General features: G+C 41.3%; 1 protein-coding gene and 1 pseudogene across 1 annotated transcript in view; one reads left to right on the forward strand and one right to left on the reverse strand.

The window, feature by feature from the left end:
- Neb (nebulin) overlaps nucleotides 1-22,393 on the reverse strand; it is a 194,298-nt gene that overhangs the window by 129,741 nt on the left and 42,164 nt on the right. Inside the window, exons 31-47 of the mRNA XM_076928308.1 lie at nucleotides 20,973-21,284; nucleotides 20,685-20,891; nucleotides 19,588-19,692; nucleotides 18,754-18,861; nucleotides 16,939-17,250; nucleotides 15,857-16,063; nucleotides 14,097-14,201; nucleotides 11,857-11,964; nucleotides 10,187-10,498; nucleotides 9,007-9,213; nucleotides 8,435-8,539; nucleotides 8,222-8,329; nucleotides 7,363-7,674; nucleotides 5,946-6,152; nucleotides 2,663-2,767; nucleotides 1,626-1,733; nucleotides 42-353 (exon numbers count right to left, since the gene is read on the reverse strand). Coding sequence (XP_076784423.1) covers nucleotides 42-353; nucleotides 1,626-1,733; nucleotides 2,663-2,767; nucleotides 5,946-6,152; nucleotides 7,363-7,674; nucleotides 8,222-8,329; nucleotides 8,435-8,539; nucleotides 9,007-9,213; nucleotides 10,187-10,498; nucleotides 11,857-11,964; nucleotides 14,097-14,201; nucleotides 15,857-16,063; nucleotides 16,939-17,250; nucleotides 18,754-18,861; nucleotides 19,588-19,692; nucleotides 20,685-20,891; nucleotides 20,973-21,284 — 3,240 coding nt within the window. The remainder of the gene's footprint in view (nucleotides 1-41; nucleotides 354-1,625; nucleotides 1,734-2,662; nucleotides 2,768-5,945; nucleotides 6,153-7,362; nucleotides 7,675-8,221; nucleotides 8,330-8,434; nucleotides 8,540-9,006; nucleotides 9,214-10,186; nucleotides 10,499-11,856; nucleotides 11,965-14,096; nucleotides 14,202-15,856; nucleotides 16,064-16,938; nucleotides 17,251-18,753; nucleotides 18,862-19,587; nucleotides 19,693-20,684; nucleotides 20,892-20,972; nucleotides 21,285-22,393) is intronic.
- Nucleotides 11,202-11,589, forward strand: LOC117703075 (large ribosomal subunit protein eL27 pseudogene; annotated as a pseudogene).

The following is a 22,393-nucleotide window of genomic DNA, read 5'->3' on the forward strand; positions in this document are numbered from 1 at the left end:
GCTGGGGACCCGGCCACCCCTCAGCTGGAAGATCGTCTTACCTCACTCTGGATGTGATTCATATTCCTGGTCAGCTCGATGTTCATTGCATCTGGGAGGAGGATGTACTTGTGAATGAGGCGCTTGTAGTTGGTATTGGTGATGTTGGCTTGCGCGTCCCTGGCAGCCGTGACACTCAGCATGTCGGCAGGAGTGTGGTAGCTGGTCTTCGTCTTCTCGTAGTTTTTCTTGTACTCTCGATCAGACTGCATCTTAGCCACTTGCATGGAATGGACTAACTTGGGATCATCCTCCAGACTGCGAAAACCAACCATTTTCCCTTTCTCCTTTTCATAGCTGTGCTTGTATTTATACTGTGAAGAAAATGTGAATAATGTGAAGAACAATTTTCTTAACTAAAAAAAAAAAAAAAAAAATCATGCTATTATCAATATTTTAGTGCCAGTACTTCATATGGTACTTGTATTCAGCTCCACTGTTGACGAAACACATTTTGACATTTCCCTGTGAAACCTGGCAGCAGAGTCCTTATTACAGACCCCATTTTCTATGAGACTACGTGCTGGGTGAATGAGGACTGGGGCTCACATCATCCTGCACTACAGTGATTTATGCTCACACTGTGCTCTTACAGGAAAGATCACAGCAAATGAGAGGGAAAATGAGCAGCCAGCTGCCGCCCAGGGAAATAAACCTGCCAGCCACTTGCTGCTGAAATACTAGTTCAGGTATGGAACCCACAGCGTAATCTTAGAGCAGTTTTGTATCTTGGAGGATTTTTTTTTTAACCTTTCCAAACTGATAAAACTAAGGAGAAATATTGCTGTTCCCACCCAGCTTCCACAGAGGGGAAATAGTGAGGATCCTGTTAATCTGCTTCTGTTCGTGGGGTTGAGTGTGAAGGTTACAGGGAAGGAGCCAGGAAAGACAATGGACTCCAGTATACTATAGGAAAGCGTAGAGCTCTCTGCACTGGGAGAGCACTATAGGAAGGGAAGGTGCAGGACAAGGGGGAAGGGAGAGTACAGCAGGGAATGGGGAAGCGAGACCAGCAAGGAGAACTGTGCACTGTGCTCCTCATTGCTCCACACCATAAACCTTCTGAGAGCAGATTTCTGGGGCCCAGATCTAGTTTTACATGAGTCTTGTCCCAGTGCACCAGCTGTCCCAGGGTGTGTGGAACCCTAGTTCACAAGGTTTATCAGTTTCTGGGGTGTGAGTTCACTTACCACAGCTGATGCCAAGCCACTAATGGTTTAACAATGAGTTGCAAGTTTTCTCACAATTTAAGAGCAGCCACCATCAGCACCAATGATCAAAACCCTAGCCACACTATGTGAAGTAGCCTGCTGGGAATTCAGGGCCAAGGAGCAGAGAGTTCATCTAGACTTCCTGAGGTGGGACGCTGAGCCTGTGAGGGTCCTACCATGATTAGCATCCCATTGTGTCTTGTCTGTGTGGTTTCCAGAAATGCCAGTGGAGACACACAAACATTGTCAAGAAGCATTTGTGGGGTCCAGCGAGTCTACTGTCCACAGGCACTGGATCACAGCTCACTTTTATATCCCATTCACTGGGTGGCTGCGGCTGTACTGCTCTGCTCGCTGGCTGCCCTTCACACTTACGTCGCTTGCAATATCCCTCGACGCTCTGGCAGCCTTGATAGGTATCGCATCCGATCTGAGGTCATAGCCTTTCTTTCTAGATTCTTCCAGAGACAGTTTATAGAGTTTCTGCAAAGAGAAGAAGGGGCAGCAGGAAAACCTGGCTTTATTCTAGAAGACTGGTCGTTGATAGCAAGACTGTGTGTCGGGCAGATATGCTGTTGGTGGCTCAGTGGTTGAATGGTCTAAGAAACATCATTGTATGGGGGAGAAAAGACAAAGCGACTGTTTAAGCTCAAATGTGTTTTTAGTATATCATTACAGAAAGGAAGTGAGGTGGTCTTTTGGAGTAAGTCCAGCAGGCTCTTACTGGTTTATTTTTATCAAATAAGAGACAAAGAATGACTACAAAGGAGCCATCATCACATGCCAAAAAGGCATTCTGGTTTCACAGTACTTTCTTTTACTTGTACAGTAGTGTGAATTCCACAGTCAAATAAAAAGCATCAGCAATTCTAAATCTCTGGGGAATTCAAACAATGAAAAAAAAAAAAAAGAAAGAGAGAGAGAAAGACTGCCAAGCTTGGAGGCTTCCCACCCAGCACGCAGAGCTGGGACAAGAAGGAAATGAAGTTAAATATCAAACGCATTTTCTTATGAAAGTTTCATATTCCTTACTGTAGGCCTTGTTCAAAATATCTGTCTTTTCTTTCCATTGTTTTAACTCTTTTTAGGACAATTTTTATAGCTCAGCCCTAGGCCTTTCTCTTTCTGGTAGGTCTCTTAGCTCAAGGGACACCTGGAAAAATGAATTCCAATAGTTTTTCAAAGCTGTAATTGCTATCCCAGCCTCCTCGGACAGCCTTGTTCCAAATTTGAGCAGAGAAAAGATTAGGGAGGGAAAGATGCTCATTTGTCTTTAACAAAAGACAACAGTCTATTGGTTTTTAAATGTTCCTTCCCAGACATGAAGAGACATCACTGGGTTAATTTTCTATTACTGGTGGGAACAGGCTAAACAGAAAGATGGAAACGGGGGGAGTGGGGATTATACTTACATCGCTCATGTTAATCGCATTTGCTTTTGCCAAAACGATCTCGGGAATGTCAGGCATGATGTGGACTTTCGTCTTGTCAGCTTCCCATGCTTGCTTATAGAGATGCTGAGGAAAAGTGCAAGAGCGTGTTTGAAAAATCATAAAAAAGGACTCCCTTCGCACATGCACATCATCATGTGTACACAGGTGCCGCTGTTTTGGGTATCTCTTCTAATCAAAAGCCCAACATGGTAGACGAGGTGCAAGACAGAGGGTCAAAGTGCCCCATCCCTTTGTCTTAAGCCTAGAGGTGAAATCTCCCTCCTAGATTATACTATTTCAAAATCATATAACACAAGGCGTTCTGCAGCTTGCTTTTCTTTACTTCAAAATATGGGCTAAACATCTTGGAGTCTTCTGAAAAATTACTCCATCTGCAGAGGTATAATCCAACTAACTTAAGAAATTCTCCATTGGTAGACATTCACCAGTATTTTCCAGTCTGCTTCTACCACAGAAACAGTGCTTGGACATGCACCACTCTGGTTTCTGGTCCAATAAGGACCAGCTTCTGGCGGGTCCTGCTGCACTTGGCCAAGCTGCACCAGCTGCACTGGCCAAGCCTCTGTTGAACCTGCATTACAGTTCAATTTTCCCCTCTGAAACAGCCCTCTCTCCTGCAGGTACTATCCTTTTAAAAAAGGACTGCAAGCCTCAAGTTCCATATTAGCAACTCTGGTCAGAAACTCTAACCTGCAAGAAACATGTATATGTATGTCTGTACATACAAAGATTTCAGTAGGATAAGGAACAGCCCCAGGCTTTGTTTTCACAAAGGTTGATTAAAACTTTACATTACTATAAACTCCCTCATAGATAAGGTGAATGGCACGTTGTCTGTGGCTGGTCTTTGCTTTAGCCTAGTGTTATCCACTAGAATTTTTGGTGATGATGAAAATGTTTTACATAAGCTGATATGGTAGTCCCAAGCTGAACAGGGCCACCGAGTACCTGAATACATGATAATTTAAAAGAGGGCAAAGTTATTCATATTAAATTTGACTATGTCACACTACAAGTATGCAGTTTATGATGTATAGGGGTGGGAGTTCTTATGGAAAGGCAGAGGCTAGTCATTAGAACCTCTTTCTCATCTGGTTCAGGCACTGATTCACTGTGCATCCTGTAGAGGTACCTTGTCTGTCTGGGGCTCAATCTCCTCTACTCTGCAATAAGAAAACTTGATAATCAGTAAGTTCTCTCAACATCAGCATCCTTTATTTCAGGATCCTCACCTTGATATCATTATTCTGACATTTTCATCATCAATATTGGGAGTACAAAAAAAAAAGAATCTAATTTTTATTTCTTTGGTTTTGAAAACATGATTATGTTGTGCAGCCCAGGATGGCTTCAGTCTCCAGATCCCCCTGCTTTAGATTCCCGGGTGCTACCAGACTGAAAATATCTCATTTAATATTTTAAAAGATAAATGCATCTTTGTGACAGCTTAGGTTCTAAATAATAAAAAGGGATGCTGAGATCCATGCTTTGCCTTTGGGTCAGGTATACAAGTCAGCTATACAAGTCAGCCTCCAGAGGAGACACCCAGGCCACCTGTCCAGGTCAATTGGAGCCATCATTTTCTAGAGTTGTTGAGTATTAAGGTCCAAATGATGTTTTTACTTAATCAAAGGCATTTCTAATTGTGATCCAATGATACAGCCAGGGCTAGCACAATAATTTTTTTTCAACTTTAAATGCAGATGTCCACTGTTGATATGCTTATTAGTCTTGATAGTTTATAGATAATTAAGTCGTATAGACTTATAGATAGATAGTTATATGGAAAAACCAAACCAGTAAGGCTTTTCTAAATAATTAGTGACACAAGGAAGCAGTGATGTAGGGCAATTACTCTCAGGACTGCCCAGGGAATGTTCTGGTTCCAAAGCTGCAGCCATGGGATGGAAATCTCTGTGATTATGTCAGAATGGTGGGAACGCTGCTTATGGCTCCCACTCCTGACAGGCACTCAGTGGCTCAGTGTTGGGGGCTGACTCTTAGCAGAAAGTGGCTATCAGCTTTGCAGCCATCTTGAGCCATATACCCTGACTTGAATTACAATAGCCTACAACAGCTGAGAACACTCCGATAATCTTGGTTTAGATACCTTGAGATTAAAGGTGTGTGAGATTAAAGGTGTGTGAGATTAAAGGTGTGTGACTTAAGAGTATGACTTAGAAGTATAGAGATCAGAGTTAGAGACAAGACCTAAGGGCATGATTAAAGGTGTAACTTAGAGGCGTGGCTTAGAATCAGACTATAGAAGACAGAACCAGACATCAGACCAGAGAGAGATTCATACACATCAGACATTAGGTAGAATCTGCCCTCACCCTCGCTCTTGCTGAAACCCGACCTACAGACTGGAGCAGCAGCTTGGGCTGGGATACAGTGGCCACCCAAACGTGGGTCGGCCCGGGCCTCAACATTTTGCCTGGGCTGCGACATTTATTTTGGCTGCCCCAACGTGGGGCTAATGTGGACCCCAACATTATTTTGGCGCCCAAACAGGGACTCGAGCTTGGGCCCCAACAGCTCAGCAGCAACAGCAGCCTCGCCTGACACAGGCAGGACTCACTCTCAAACTGAGTAGTCGAAGGATGGACTCTAGGCTGGGAACACGGCTCAGTCAGTAGAGTGCAAACCTCACATACACTGGGTTTGACCCTACATAAGCCAACCCTGGTGACATACTTCTAGCATTTAGGAAGTAGAAGCAGGAGGACCAGAGATTCAACATCATCTTTAGTTACATAAAAAATTCGAGGCCAGCCTGGGCTACTTGAGACCATATCACAAAACCAAACAAAAACAAAATAAAAGGAAAAGTGTTCATTTTGTTACATCAATGAAGTGGACAATTCATTAAACATTTGGGGACTACTAATTAAGAATAATTTCTATCTTTTTTGTTTGTTGGTTTGTTTGTTTGTTTTCTGAGACAAAATTTCTCTGTGTATGCCTGGCTGTCCCGGAACTCACTCTGTAAACCAGGCTGGCCTCAAACTCAGAAATCTACCTGCCTCTGCCTCTGCCTCTGCCTCCCAAGTGCTGGGATTAAAGGCGTGCGCCACCACTGCCCGGCAGTAATTTCTATCTTTTTATAGTCTATAGAACCTTTTTTCTAAGTAAAGCAAACCTCAAGAATGGTCTCTCCCAGCTGTTCACAAAACCTGTGGATTGAATGTAATAAATTCGCTTTGATGTGTGTGGTGCAACACACTGCTGCAGGACTTACATTATTCATAATCTTTGCATTATTCTGGGCCAAAACCATGTTCATTGAGTCCATTAATGTAGAGTACTTCAAAGTGTCTGGGTGTTGCCGGTACTTCTTGTCACTAATAATCTCCATGGCTTTCTTGTTTTTCTCAGCTTCCAGGGAGCCAAGGGGGAGCCATCCAATGCCCTTCATGAAGTCAGCATAGTCCGCCTTATACTGATTCTACCAGAGAGAAAAACAAATCAATGATCAGAAGGACTCAAGTTTCCTATGAATCACGGATGTGTTTGCCATGCCATCATTTCCACGTGCAGCAGACTAAACACCAACTACCACACCCCAGCCTTTTGTGTCTTTCATATCTCATCTCATAAGAAATTAAAAAGAAATATTTTGGTGATTTATTTTTCTTGACATCTTCATAAAGAAAGCACGTAAAGAACCAGTAAATGGGCTCATGCCCCGTGTGATTACAATCCCCTGACCCGTTCCATGCTGTTAGTCGAGCTCCCTTCATTGATAGGTGAATCCTAAAACCAGATTTTTCTCTCCAGTAGTAAGTCTTTGATCATCTGCCACTGTGACAATTTCTTAATGCCAACCAGAAACCTGATTAGCACTTAGTACAATTAGTGTGGGGTTTTCCCCTCAGCTGAGACATTTTCCCCCTAAAACTGTACATGGTGCTTTCAGTTAGAGATTGATGTGTCTCTCTGACAATGCATTGCCCAAGTTTCCATTCCAATGAGAAATCTAGGCCTGGCTTGATGGGGCCTGCTTTTATTTCTGTAATGCACATTGTTTTAGAATGACTCTGGAATCCCTCTGTCTTCCCTGTATTCATTCCTGAAGCTGCCTCGCTCACCACCTCCTAACCATTGTGCTGGCAGCAGACAGAAGTGCAAGTGCAGCCACAGAAAGTGGATGGCACTGGGTTGGGAGTAAAGGGCTGGGGCTGCACAAGTCCTGAGGTCACAGATGTATACCACAGTGCTGGTCTTTCTCTTTCACCCTTCAACCAAGAGCCTTTCATCCTCTTTGCTAGGCTTGTTCCCTTCAGTGGATTCTCTCAAAAAACAAATCAATTTGCTGTTGCCGAATTCAGAAGTCAATAGTGACTGTAGCACCAAAAGTGAGAGATTAGATTTTAGTTTCTAGAGTAGACCTCATTTCATTAAAAGAAGTGAATTCAGCCCAAGGGGATGAGTAAAACACATCTTCAAGAAACTACATGTGGATTTCTTTTAGGAATTTTGAAATGACATTGTGTATGGTCACCTATGCACTACTTATGATTACAGCTAATGGCTTATGATATAGGTAATGGCTTATGATATAGGTAATGGCTTATGATATAGGTAATGGCTTATGATACAGGTAATGGCTTATGATACAGGTAATGGCTCTACCAATGTGTATCACTTTCACGTACATCACTTTGAATCTGCATCATGTTCTTGGCCAACTCAAAGCTCATGGCATCAGGAAGCATGTTGTAGGTGTGGATTATGTTCCTGTAGTTGGCGTTGGTGGCCACTTCCTGAGACTTCTTGGCTGCCACCACACTGAACATGTCCACTGGTGTATGGAAGGATGTCTTGGATTTCTCATAGCCCTTCTTGTATTCCCGGTCTGACTGCATCTTGGCCACCTGCATGAAGTGCACCAGCTTGGGGTCATCTTCCAGGCTGCGGAAGCCAATGTGCTTCCCTTTGGCTTGTTCGTAGGCTTGCTTGTACTTGTACTGTGGACAGAAAAGAAATATGGCAATGACATACATGGTGCAGGCTAGAGAATAACATGTGATTCTCTGGACACACTTAGCTTTGGTAGAAGTAAAGAACTTAAAGAGCTTCCTATACTGAGGCACAGAGGGGGCAGCCAAGCCAGGGAGCAACAGCTCTGTGCATCAAACGGAGAGTAAGCTCAAAAGTGGCGTCTTCCCTCTTCCCTCCCACACTGTATAGCACAGAAAACGCCACAAGTGCAATTCCTTAGTGGGTCCTTAGGGTAAGAGCTGGCCACAGATCTCATAGGTAAAGTACATAGATCCCACCCTTAAATTTTCTTAGAATTGTCTTTTATAACTCTTGATATAACTTATTTTAGCAAGACCTTATCATTTTTACATTGGACAATGAACAAATGATTAGAGGGTAACTGGCCCGCGTAAAGGGAACTGTCTTGGGATAGTGTGTCCAGCAAGCGAGCTGATCCCACCTCCTGACCAGGCACAAGCCTGGCTTCTCTGCACCCTCACTCATCCTTAAGGTTCCTGTGGAAGCACTTACGTCACTGGCGATGTCTCTGGAGGCCTTTGCAGCCTTTATTGAGATGGCATCAGGCTTGAGATCATAGCCTTTCTTCTTCTCTTCTTCCCAGCCAGCCTTGTAGAGTTTCTAAACCAAAAGCCAGAGAAACAACAGTGTCTTGTTACTTGAGTTACAATGAGGCCCTGATTCCAGCATCCTCCCCTCCCCCTTCTTTGCTACACATATGCTTACATCACTCATGGTGATTTGGTTTACTCTGGAGAGCAAGATGTCTGGAGTGTCAGGCATGACATGAATGCTGGTCTTGTCTTTGTTCCACTTCTCAGTGTACAGCCTCTGTAATAAGAAGACCAGCATGTGACTTTACCATGGAGTTAAGTTTGTAACAACAGGAGTAAGAGGAGAGACACATCTACATGGTGGAAAAGGTTAAGTCTGAGAGTGAGAAAAATCATGACTAAATATGGAAGCCCTGTTCCTGACACGAGCACCATCTGGTTCTCCTTTATAATGATGTGGAACTTTGGTAGTGCTGTCTCATCAAAAGTCAATAGAGAAGAGCTCTCTAGATACATCGAGATTGTGAAATCCATAATATTCTTTAAAAAGTATGAGCATATATATGTATACATATATGTGTGTATCACTTTCATGGATATATGTACACACATACACACACCCTGCCTGTAAGCATGAAACAAAAGTGTTGAAGTCTTACAAAGGGTACTCTAGGCTCCACAATCAGAGGCTCCACAATCACAATCCTTAGCTTCTCGGGCTAAGGCTAGCCCATGGGCTCTTACCTTATCCATAGTCAACTTGTTGCTTTTGTTAAGTGCCTGCTCCATGGTGTCCATGGAATACGTGAACTTCAGCTTCTCTGGGTGCTGGCGATACTTCCTCTCACTCAGAATCTCTCCAGCTTTCTTTGCCTTCTCCACTTCCAAGGAGTCTATTGGAACCCAGCCGATACCTTTCATCCAGTTGGTGAAGTCAGATTTGTATAGATTCTATATCATGAAGAGAGAAAAATCCATTTCAGAAAAAAAGTAGACCTTGGGTTTCTTTGGCTACAGAACTTATTATTAAAAAGAGAAGGGGGTGGTACTGAGAAGAGAGAGAATGTTTACTCATTATAGTCTTTTAGAAAAAAGTTATAAAAATGATTGTATTTATGGTGGTCTTAAACTGGAAATCCTAAAACAAACAAACAAGCAAACAAATATATCAATAAGTATAGGTAGGCAGTGGTAGCACACACCTTTAGCTCCAGTACTTGGAGAGGCAGAGACAGGTGGATCTCTGTGACTTTGAAGCCAGTCTGGTCTACAGAGTGAGTTCAAGGACAGCCAGGGCTACACAGAGAAACCCTGTCTCAAAAAACAAACAAACAAACAAACAAACAAAAACTCTGGAAATCCTAAGGTAACAATTCATTTAAAAAACTAACTTTCTTAGCTAGGCACACATTATACATTATAATCCTATCGCTCAGGAGGCTGAGACAGGATTGCGGGTTCAAGATCAGTTTGTACTACATAGTGTGCTTCAGATAAAGTTAAACTGAAATGAAATGAAATGAAATGAAATGAAATGAAATGAAATGAAACCAAAACAAAGCAACAACAAAAACAGGATGAAATTTTAAAAATTGTACTGGGAATAATATTATAGATCTTAATTCTGTCACAGAACACACCACATGAGGGTCACACACACAGGTCTCTCTCTCTCTCTCTCTCTCTCTCTCTCTCTCTCTCTCTCTCTCTCACACACACACACACACACACACAAATGGATGTTTAACAATGATTTGAGTCACAGGTAGTTAGTTACATGAATGAAATACTCTCACGCTGCAAATCCCTAGGAAGAACAGTGACCTAGGTCAGGTATGAGATGCAGGTTACTGATGACTCTGGCTCTTCCCTCCCTCCCACAGGCACGGGAAGCTGACCACACCAACTGCTGACTGGTACGTACATCACTCTGGATCTGCATAGCGTTCCTGGAGTGCTCTACATTCAAGGCATCAGGCAGGAGAGTGTAGTTGTGGTAGGGCTGCCTGTAGTTGCTGTTGGTCGCAATTTCCTGAGACTTCTTTGCAGCGGTCACACTGAACATATCCAGGGGTGTGTGGTACCGGGTCTTGCTGGCCTCATATCCCTTCTTATACTCACGGTCTGATTGTATTTTGGCCACATTCATGTAGTGAACCAGCTTAGGGTCATCCTGAAGACTGAGAAAGCCAATTTGCTTGCCTCTGGCTTTCTCATAGGCTTCCTTGTATTTGCACTGTTTGGGAGAGAGGACCAGACAGTTTGATATAAACTGAATTTATTTAACAATCTATACAAAGCCAAGTTCAGCCAGCATATAGGGAATACTCAAGATATCTTTGGCATATTAATGCACAACTTGAAAAAATATTTCTAATGGATGACTACAACACTTGTTCTGAGAATAAGAAATAATATAATAATTTTCAATTTATATCTTGATTGTTCATTAGTGGATTTTTTTGGATGTGCTTAAAGGTTCCTGAAAAAGCTTATTAAGAAGTTACATATTTCTACCTCATTTTCATAAATAATTTACACTACTTTTTAAAAAGTATGTAATCATGATTCCATTTCAGTAAAGCTCTACTACAAATTAAAATATTGAACTTAAAATGAATGAATTCATACTCTATTATGATACTTATATCAATTCTTCTAGAATATATAATTGGTTTAAAGAACAATTAAAACATTGTAATTTAACTTAATGTCTTCCCAGTTTCTCTCGTTTCACTAGATTTTTCTTATATAAATAAATTGTTAAATTAAAACGGTATATTTTTAAAAAAATATTTGGAGACTAGTGATATTTTAGTATACTGAGATTTTTTTTCCTGACAAAAATCAAAATAAAAAAATTCAAGTTCACAGTAAAACCAGTTAAGATTTCCCAACTTTCCATAGTTAAAAAGAAAATGTGCCTTTCTTCTGGGTGCCTGCTTCTTGCTGTCGAAATGGGCAAGTTCATAAAACCTGGGAAGATGGTGCTAGTCCTGGCTGGATGCTACTCCGGACGCAAAGCCATCATCGTTAAGAACATTGATGATGGCACCTCAGACCGCCCTTACAGCCATGCTCTGGTGGCTGGGATTGACGGCTATCCCCGAAAAGTGACAGCTGCCACGGGCAAGAAGAAAATCGCCAAGCGATCCAAGATCAAGTCCTTTGTGAAAGTTTATAACTACAACCACCTCATGCCGACACGGTACTCTGTGGATATCCCCTTGGACAAGACTGTTGTCAACAAGGATGTGTTCAGGGACCCAGCTTTGAAACACAAGGCCAGGGGGGAGGCCAAGGTCAAGTTTGAGGTGTGATACAAGACAGGGAAGAACAAATGTTTTTTCCAGAAGCTTCGCTTTTAGGTGTATTTTTGTTTTTGTCATTAAAATTAAAAAAAAAAATGTTTCTGTAATTTTTTCTTTGTAATGAGGTTTTAAAAAATATTTTTCAGTGAAATAATAGGAAAATATCTCTGGCAATGGGGAAATAAGGAATACTTTATGGTGTAATCTCTTCATGTGTTTCCTTCTATAGATCGTGGTCTTATGCACAATGTACAGACAGTAAAACACACAGCGTTTCCCTTACGTCACTAGCAATGTTCCTTGAACTTTTGGCAGCAACGATGGGAATGGCATCTGGTCTCAAGTCGTAACCCTTGGCAAGTGTTTTCTTCCAGTCTGCTTTGTAATGAGCCTGTGAGAAACAAAGGGTTGCTTTATCACTTGACATCATTAAAGGACAAATTGAACCTGGAGAGCAAGGTGTCTTTCACAAGACGTCTACATTCCACTCTACCAAGAGAACCTGTGGCTAAGTGACTAGTTCATTGCCTGAGTGTCTGTTATGTTATTTTTGTAAACTGTAAAAGGGGCTGGAGATGGAGGCCAGAGGTCATAGCATTGAAGGGCTGAAAGGAGGACTGTGGGTTTAAAACCTGCCTGGAATATGCAGGAAGACCCTGATTTAGAAGACAAAACAAAACAAGCCAACTCAACAACAAAACCAGTAAAAAAAAAAAAAAACCAATAAACAATACACAGTATAATCTCAGCTAATGACACAGGGTCTATGTTTGTGTGACAAAGCAATGGAAAGGTATGCTTTGAACGTAAGACAACACTTCATACATTTCTGTACTTTCAATCTCTCCCTGAAGACTGTTCATATTTGTGGCAAACTTTTCATAATAAAGTATTTCAAAGTTAGAGAAATTTGTTATCAAAATTTAAAAATTCAGATATGCTACCACTCCTGTGGCTTTCATTGTTAAGGGCTTTTAATACTGAACTGAGAAAAATTTTTAAATGAACCAAAAGCATAGACATTATTAAAAAAAAAAACCAAAACAAACAAAGAAAACAAAAAAAATCAGTACTTAAAATTTAAGAAGAATAACTAAGACTAAGCTATCTTTTTTTTTTTTTTAAAAGTAAGTCATCATTAAGACATGAGTAGTTGCTTGGCATGGTAGCACATGCCTTTAATTCTAGCACTTGGGAGGCAGAGGCAGGCTGATCTCTGAGTTCCAGGCCAGCTTTGCGACATAGGGAATTCTAGGTTAGTGTTGGTTACATAATGAGATCCTGTCTAAAATATGTAGAAAATAAATGAACAGATTAAAATTTCCCCTCAGGTTTAATTACATTTTTAAAATTATAATTCATATCCTGGATTTATTTGTTTTATTTATCTATTTATTTATTTATTTATTTTTGAGATGAGGTCCTACTATGTTGCCTGGGCTGGGATGAAATTCTCTAGTCTTCAGCCTTAGTATCAATGACAAGTGTCCCAAGCTCCTGACATTGCAAGCACATGTTATTTTTTTTTATTGGATATTTTATTTACATTTCAGATGCCATCTCCTTTCCCCATTTCCCCTCCCTAGAAAACCCCTATCCCATGCTCCCTTTTTCTTTTTGCTTTTATACAATTTAAAAAAAAATGTTAATCAAAGGTTTTATAAGTTTGGTAATGCTCAATCAGAAGTGCAACCCAATACTCAACCTAGATATATCAACTATGTTTGACTGGTGCAGACATGTGAACATCTGCCTCCATGCCCCACCCTCTCTTTCTCTCTCATCACCTAGCTTCTCCTCTCCTTCTTCTTCTCCTCTCCTTACTCCTTCTCTTCCTCTCAGTACTCCTTCCCCCTTAGCTCCTCCTACATCTCACCCTTCCTGTTAAAATAAAACTTTTCTCTGAAAATACAATTAGAGCATAATTATGCCTATCTGTACCAGTGAGGCACAAGATAGTCCTAATACCCAGTCCGTCATTTTGTTGACTAACCAGAGCCTCTGTCATCTCTCCTAACTAAAACAGCAAGCACATGTTATAATCCTGGCTTCACAGTTTTGGGTTTAAACATTGTAACCAACTACATGCCCAGACACCACTTAAAGTACTAATAACTAGTTATTTTAGAAGTCACAGCAATTACAGAAGCAAACTGAACTCTTCTAGAAGTTTTAATAAATAGTTGAAACAAAATTGTACAGAGTGGTACTTACTCTTGGGGCAGAATATGCACCTGTTACTTCTAGTCTTTGCCATACCTTGTGTTTTCAAAACTGGGGTACTATTTTCTAAACTGGTTTTGGTATCTACTAGTGAGTCACACCTCTTACACAGAAAGAATATACATTAAGCAAAATGTTATCATGACCTCTAGTCTCCTGCTGTTAAAGGCTCCCATCTGAGCTTTCAAATGGTGTACATTTGGTTTGCTTTCCCTGAGTGACTCAGTACAACAGTTACCCAGAATTAGAAAAGGGCTGTTCACATAAGCAATGTTACGCAACACCAGATGAAATACTCACATCACTCATATTGATGGCGTTAACTTTGGCTTGAATAAACTGAGGTAATTCAGGGTCCATTGTATATTTATGCTTCATTTTCTCCCCCTCTACTTTGTAGTTCAACTGAAAAGAAAGAAGCATGTGAATATTATGAGCTGACACAGCATGAGCTTCATCAGGTAGCCACGCCTATAAAATGGAAGGGTATCATTGGCATTTTCCATATGAAATAGAATGAATTTCATAAATGCATACACCATCATGGGCAGGAAGCTTGTATATTTGTATCTTCATTCTAGCAATTGAGGTGGTGGGTTCTGTGTTTAAAGTAAAAAAACAAAGAATGCAGATTTCTCCTCTTGGAGCTTATAGTCTTATAGAGAAGGCATGTTTCTGAATAAGCATGTGAACTATAAACTATAGCTGAATTTGTGATATGCTGCAAATATAACAATCATCTCAAAGAAACTTGTATGATCATGAAAGCAGTGTTAGAGAGGTGCATGTGTGTGCTCAGACTTGGGTGGACGGGAGATCTCCAGGCAGAAAAGCATCCAGGGCCCCAAGGCTAGAATAGCCACATGGAGAAGCTCAGGACAACCTGATGCTCGGGATTGGAGGTGGCATAGATGGATGGGAGAGCAAACCATGGAATAGAGGTTTCTTCACCTAAGGTAACAAGTTTGAATTTTAAATTCAAGGAGAAATACCCTAGAGGGTTTACACACAAGAGGATGGGAGTTTATTATTGGAGAGCCCAGACAGTGAATCTAAGTCATTATAGCCATTGACATGACAGACAAGGAACTCCGGTTGGTAACAGGTCAAAGACGATGTCTGCAGAAAGCTTGCTCTTCAAGACACAAGCTTGGCAAAGGTACAGGATGTGGGGGAAGGCACAGGGGTTACATCCAAAGTAACAAGCACATTATTTCTAGCTTGAGTATCTCAGTTTATGCTCATGGGATTTATTGTCATGGAGCAGACAGTACATTTTCCGAGCTAACTCAAACTCGAGGAGAAGTGACATCTTTCTCAGCACAAAAGAATCTTCAGCGTTTATGAGTACTGAGGTACAATGTATCCTTAAGCTCTGCAGTGATACATGACCAGGGATTACCCTGAAGGGATGAAACCCACAGATGATCTGCAGGTTTGAGGCAAGTCAAGTGTGCCCTACTTTCCAACATCTGGGGCTAAAACAAATACGATCTTTGTGTTTTAAAATTTGCTTCTCTTCCTGACAAAGGCATTGTGAAATAACTTTGAAAGCACTGGGTGATGTGAAGCACTGGGCATAGTAATTTGCCTCGGATAAGAAGAAAGGGGACTGGGTCTCAGAAAGGATGACAACAAATAGACTGCTGGTCTCTTCCCCAGAGGCCTCATTTTAAGAGCGCCTCACAGAGCGAGCCATTACACAAGAGGAGTAGGACATTATGCCATCTCTCTGTGTATCTGGGAGAACTCCTGACACTCAGAGCAATCAACAGATTCTGCAGTTCAGACCCAATTGAAGATGATAATAGAAACACTCATCTCCCACGTATAATGAGCAGGTCCTACTTATGAATTACATGGGTTGGGAAAATACAGCAGAGTTGGAAAGGCTGCCTGTTTTCCCTGTCTTCAATTTCAACCTGGTTACTTCCAAAGTAGCCCGGGCTTTAACCTCTGAAAACGTTTTCTGTGCTACACCCTCATATAATGAATGAAGGAGCCTGGTGTGGTGGCTTGGCTATGGGGTTTATTCATGAGCTAAAGGGAAAAACTCTTACATCACTTAGCTGCTTTGTGTTCTGCTGAGCCAACACCATGCCCATGGAGTCGGGCACACTTGTGAACTTGATGGTGTCCGGGTGTTGTCGGTACTTCCTCTCATTCAGAGCGTCGCCTGCTTTCTTGGCTTTCTCCACCTCCAGGGAGCCGATGGGGATCCACCCGATGCCCTTGAAGAAGCTGTTGTACTCGTCTTTGTACACATTCTGCAAACGAGGAAGCTCATATGAGAAGGTAGCCTAGGGAGCAGTGAAGGTTCTGGGACTGGCAATTCTACCCCCAAAGAAATGAAAGCAATTATTTCCTCTGTGAGTGTGTCTGTCATTCACCTTATTCCCAGGAACTCAAAATAAGCCAACGCAGGTGTATTGTTGGATAAGGTCATGTATTTCCATGGGCATGATGAACTTCTTTTTATATCCTTTGACAATACATTGGGGGTTCCTTTTGATTCCACTAAAAACTTTGTAAGTTTGAGTTTCACCCACACTGTGCACCCAAGTTATTCCTGGTCTCAGCTGGCGAGAGATTTTCAGTGACAGCTCAATGACCAAATACTATTTCTTCCCTGGGAGAGAACAAGTCTTACAGAAATCTGCAGAACGAAATGCCCTGAATTTTAAACAGCTCCCCGTGGGGCTTGCTGTGATTCATGTTGCGAGTAGAAGCCTTCCCAGTTCATTAGCTATGACTCATTACATAGATTTACACGGATGACAGTGTGACCTTGAGTTTAAAAGAAGAAAAAAAACTTTACTGAATTCAGAACAAATTCAGTTCAGCATCACACAGCTGTTACCACTGAAGCAGGCCCACCTTTGGCTGAGAATTGAAGTACCTCATGTCATTAGAAGAATGTGGTCCTAATTTCATCCATAAGTTAACAGACACAATGTCAATGTTTACAATGTAAGTACGGGAGGTCAGCAACATGTACCTTTGAAAGTTTTTGAATGACCATTGCTTATTCTAATGTGTATTTTTAAAGTATCTTACAGCATTTTAAAGCCGAATCAAGTAGACAGAAATGATCATCCTTTAAGGACAAATGCCTTTGGGTTGTTATGTAGCACATACTTACATCGCTCTGAATTTGATTGGCATTCCTTGTGTGCTCAAGACTCAAGGCATCAGGCAGGTAGGTATAGTGATGTATTGGTTGTTTGTAGTTGACATTGGTGGCCACGTCCTGGGCCATCCTTGCAGCAGTGATGCTAACCATGTCCCCGGGGGTATGGTAACTGGTCTTGGTGTTCTCATAGTTTTTCTTGTATTCTCGGTCTGACTGCAACTTTGCCACATTCATATAATGGACCAACTTGGGGTCATCCTGGAGGCTTCTGAAACCAACATGCTTTCCCTTTGCCTTCTCATAAGCTTCTTTGTATTTATACTGTGGAGATAAAACTTGCTTAGCCAAGTCCTAGACCTGGGAACATTAGGAACAACAATTTTTTTTCACACACAAAAGGAAACAGGATTTATGACTTTATGAGTGTTCATGAAACACATACCACACATCTCCCAAAAAAATGCATAGCAAAACCCCTTTAAACTCTGCAGAAACTTCAGGGGAGTCCCATGATAAATTATATAATTTTTCCCCTTTTGTTTGACTCCTACAGATGATTTGTAAACAGAATGTTAAAATCAACCAGAATATGAACATGCTACTTTCCAAATATAGGATCAATGTCTTTTAGCTTCATGGGGATGTGGTGTTTTCTAATCCAGTATGCAATTTCTGGTCATGGATGTGAGTATCAGCCATGGAAGTAGTTGGGCTTTCACCCAGTCCCTCCATCAGCTGCTCCCTCTGCAAACTCAGGGCTGAAGTAACTGCAAATCAATGAAGGAACTCCAGCAAAACCTATAGGCTTTCCCATCAGTAAAAACCCAAGCCAAAGCAAATCTACTCACGTTCTTTCACTGCTGGGACTACCCTTAAGATGCAGATTGAGATACCCTGTGATAGGTCAAACCCTCAATAGTATTCAAGAGAATCCAAATCTACCTGAACCCTACAGGCACTGAGCACTGTCAGTGTAAAGAGGAATTCATAAACAAGGACTTGGTAGGTCAAAAGTTACCAAGAAATCACTAGATATATTAGAGAACACACTGTAAACCTACTAGCCTAGGAAAGAGCACAGTTATGCTTCGAACTTTCACTTTCAATATAAATCAAAAGTGTATTTCAGAGTGATGAGTACAGTGTACAAAGCTTTGAGAAAGGTATTTTCAGTCCATGTCTGCAAGGAAAGCTATAGTGTCTTTATACCCCTTTCTCCTATGTAGACTATACACATGGCTGGTTTCTTCTCTTTTCTCAAGTCAAGATTATAACCCTGCAAGACATGAATGCCTAAAACTGTATTTTTAAGGATGAGACTCTTTCTCTATGTATAAATATTCATATATATATGAATATATATAAAATCATAGATAAAATGACATCAATTGACTGGAATAATTACAATTATATTCCAAAAGGGGCAGGGGTCCCACTTGGCTTATGAAATATCTACAGATATGTAACATTCTCCATTCTATTTGATGCAATGGCAATGCAGGCAGTCATCTGAATTTAACATGTTACTGTCATTCACTTCATGTTCTCACTGAAAATATATGTGAGCTGTCAGGGCAATACGTCAGTGGAGGTAATTTTGGCCATGAGTCAAGGGAGAGAGCTACTGTCAGACTCAGGACACTGCTACTGAATGCAGTCATCTGGAGAAAAAAAAATCTCAACAATGTCAAAAAGATGGCAGGTTTTCAAAATAATGTTTTGTGGAGAGGTTGGATGTCATTAACTGTATGTACCCAAGCAAGCGTGTGTCCGAGAACTTTCTAAAAAAGCAGCCACTCGAGTTTGGCCTAAAACTTTACTCACATCACTGGCGATGTTTCTTGATGACTTGGCCGCTGTGATGGGGATAGCATCAGCCAGGACATTGTTGCCTTTGGCTATTAAGTCGTGCCAGTCCCTTTTGTAGCAGACCTGGGGTAGAAAGCCAAAGGAGGTCAGTGCATTATTTACTAACCACCCCGGGAATCCCTCAAGCACTGGGATTCTTCGGTTCTCTCAGGTGTGTGAGATTCCCCCAATCACATGTCCTCTTCTAGAAGACCTTGTCAGCCAAGGGTCACACTTTGTACGTAGCACAAAATCAATAGTCTCCGCACTGAATATTCACCCAAATCTGGCCTTGGCACACACAGAACAGGGATGTCGGAAATCCAGAGTGGATTAAGGAGGGAACAGTAAAGGCTATGGGAACTCTGGTAAGTGATGGCTAATGAGAGAGAATGAAGCTGTCTTGTCCTGAAGGATGGCCAAGAAGAGACTTGGAGGCCAGCCTTACACATTCTACGGTTATTGTTTTAAAAAAAAAAAAAAAAGTAAACCAATGAATAAGGATTTCATTTATTTTCACTTTCTCCTGGAGGACTCTAGCTCCTCTCCCATGGGTCAACTAGAAAACTAAGCAGAAGCAGTAAGGGAATATGCAACGGACTCTGTGTCAAGGAGAGTGCTTCACCTCACCAAGGGGGTCCTTCCTCGCCAAGAGCTAACTCAAGAGTCAAGAGCCACCATCCTGAGATGTGCTCGGCTGGGCCCAAGAGTGGGAAGCTGGCTTACATAACTATCCAGAGGCTTTCCTAAAGCTCTATTTCTTTGTCATATTGAGCTTTCTCACCCCCACGAGAGACCCGCAGTACTCACGTCGCTTATGTTGTAAGCATTGCACTTGGCCTGGAGAAACTGTGGGAGATCAGGATTCAGGGTGTACTTATGCTTCACGTCCTCTCCTTTAGCTTTGTATAAGATCTGCAGTACACAGACACAAAAACGGAATGCCTTCCACACCTCACTGAAAGGAAAACTCATTAACTACACACGTAAAGGAGTTGTTCTTAGCAGAACTGCCACTGCGTTCCTTTCCTTTGTTGCCTTCTCTTTCCTCTATGGATCTTGCTATGCACCTGAGGCTGGCCTAAATCTTCAGATGCTCACGTTTTGGGATGAAAAGAGTGTGCTATCACATCAAGTCTGGGATAACTTTTTGTGCCTGTCAAATGTATCCAGTAAGGAGGGAGATGGGGGAGGAAGTAGAGGGAGGGAATTGGGAGGTGTAGCTTGGTTCTAGACATCCTATATCCATCTGGTAAATAGAATATTTTCAAATGTCTCCAATAAGACAGTCTTTTAACGGCAGATGAAAAGGAAGATTTTTATAAATGATGGTTTTAAAAAGTTAGTGCCTGGAGAATTTTTTTAAAAAATGCCTAAGCTAAATTTAAAATTTTTCTTTTCACTTACTTAATAATTTAAAATTTATTTAATTTATGTGTATAAGCATGTTGCTTGCATGTATGTTTGTGCACCACATGTTCGGTGCCTGCGCAGGTCAGAAGGCACTGGAGCTATGGGTAGTTGTTAGCTGTCATATGGGTGCTGGGAACCAAACCAGGTCCATTGCAAGAACAGTCAGTGCTGTTAAACACTGAGCCATCTCTCTAGCCCCCATAGCTTTAACACTGAATATAATTAGTGTTCTAATTATAATTTAATTTATAATTAGGTAAACTCTTCTAATTATCTAAATCTAAATATGTCTATATTTAATATAGATAATCATATACATTAATAATTTATAAATATAAACATTAAAATCTAAATTCTAATTTAATATTAAATTAGAAATAAAAAGACATTGGCATAAGCGTAAACATATTGATCTGGTACTTACCCCTAAAAGAGCCCCTACCCCCAACACACACACACACACACACACACACACACACCCCGTCTGTACTCACATCACTGACTTGCTGGGTGTTCTGCTTTGCCTGCACCATCACCGGGGAGTCCACAATGCTGGTGAACTTGAGTGTGTCTGGATGTTGCCTGTATTTCTTTTCACTCAGAGCATCCCCTGCCTTCTTAACTTTTTCTTGGTCAAGGCTGCCAATCGGAATCCAGCCGATGCCCTTCATCCAGTTGTTATAATCTTCCTTGTAGGCATTCTATAGTGGGAAGGAAGAGGAGTGAGAACCAGGAGCATTCTGGGAACTGAGGGCTGGTCCCCTGGGAAACACAGCACTTACATCGCTCTGTATGTGCATCATGTTCTTGGACAGCTCCAGGTCCATGGCATCCGGCAGGTAGGTGTAGTGGTGGAGAGAATGTTTGTAGTTGGTGTTGCTGATCACATCCTGTGCCTTCTTAGCCGCCACGACATCGAACATGTCGTGAGGTGTGTTGTACTTGGTCTTTGTCTTTTCATAGTCTTTCTTATACTCCCTGTCTGACTGTATCTTGGCCACGTTCATGTAATGAACCAGTTTAGGATCGTCTTGGAGACTTTGGAATCCGACCATTTTCCCTTTAGCTTTTTCATAATCTTTCTTGTAATGAATCTATTGGGAATGAAGGTGGGCATATTTTAAAATGTAGCTTTGAAGGTTGTACTGAACAATGAGGTCAAAATTTGAATATTTTGAGCTTCTAAGAAATTTCTAAATATCCCCTTAATAAGAAGATTATTCTCAGGATTCCCCATCCCATACAAACACCACCCCCTTATATGCATATATACATATAACCTATGCATATTCTCTCATCTATACTTTAATCATCTTTAGATTATTTATAATATCTAGCAAATTCTAAATGCTATATAAATGGTTTGTGTCATTTTGAGGATGACGATAAGAAAAAAAACAATCTGTATGTGTTTAGTACAGATGGAATTTTACAGGTTTTTTTTTTCCATCCATAGTTAGGTATCTGTGGGTATGAAATCTGAGGATATGAAAGACCAACTTCCTACATAGTATGCTAAAATAAAACATCACTTAGAAGCCACTTGGATGTCTATAGCTACTTCTGTCCATCCAAAGGCAGTTGGGATGCAGATGCTACCAGAATTCCCATCAGTGACAAACTGTTCCTTTCTCCATAGACACTGGTAAAAATCACGAAATGAAGCATTTCACATTCTTTACCAATTACTCTCTGCTGCCAGTACCCCGGAATAGCTGAGGATTTGACAGATGAAGACTCAACAGAAAAGAAATTTTCTGAGTCCTTGATTATTGAAAAAGAAACTTGGAGCCAGTTATGCTGAATGCAAGTCGGATTTGCATTATAAACAGAGGGGGGCCTGGGGATTCTTCAGAAGACCTGCAGAGGATCCTGGAAAACCCAGAGCAGAGACAAGAGAATTCTGGGAGTTTCAGAGCATGAGGGCAGGTTGGGGGGGGGCGGGGGGGAAGGGACTGGAGGAGCCACCCACGAGAAAGGAGCTCAGGGAGAAATTTCAGGAGGGAGGACTTTTCAGAACAAGGATATTAGGATTTTGTTCTGTTTTGTTTTTTTGTAACTGTATTATAATTACATTGTTGTAATGAAAACTTGTATCAATCAGAAATCATACATGGATTTCCTAGGAAAATAGACATAATACATGAAAGGGAGGAAGGGGGAAAGAGAAAATCCTGTAAATTAATGAAGATTCGTGATAAAA

Source organism: Arvicanthis niloticus, chromosome 2 (genome assembly GCF_011762505.2).
Source record: "Arvicanthis niloticus isolate mArvNil1 chromosome 2, mArvNil1.pat.X, whole genome shotgun sequence".
Lineage (NCBI taxonomy): Eukaryota > Metazoa > Chordata > Mammalia > Rodentia > Muridae > Arvicanthis > Arvicanthis niloticus.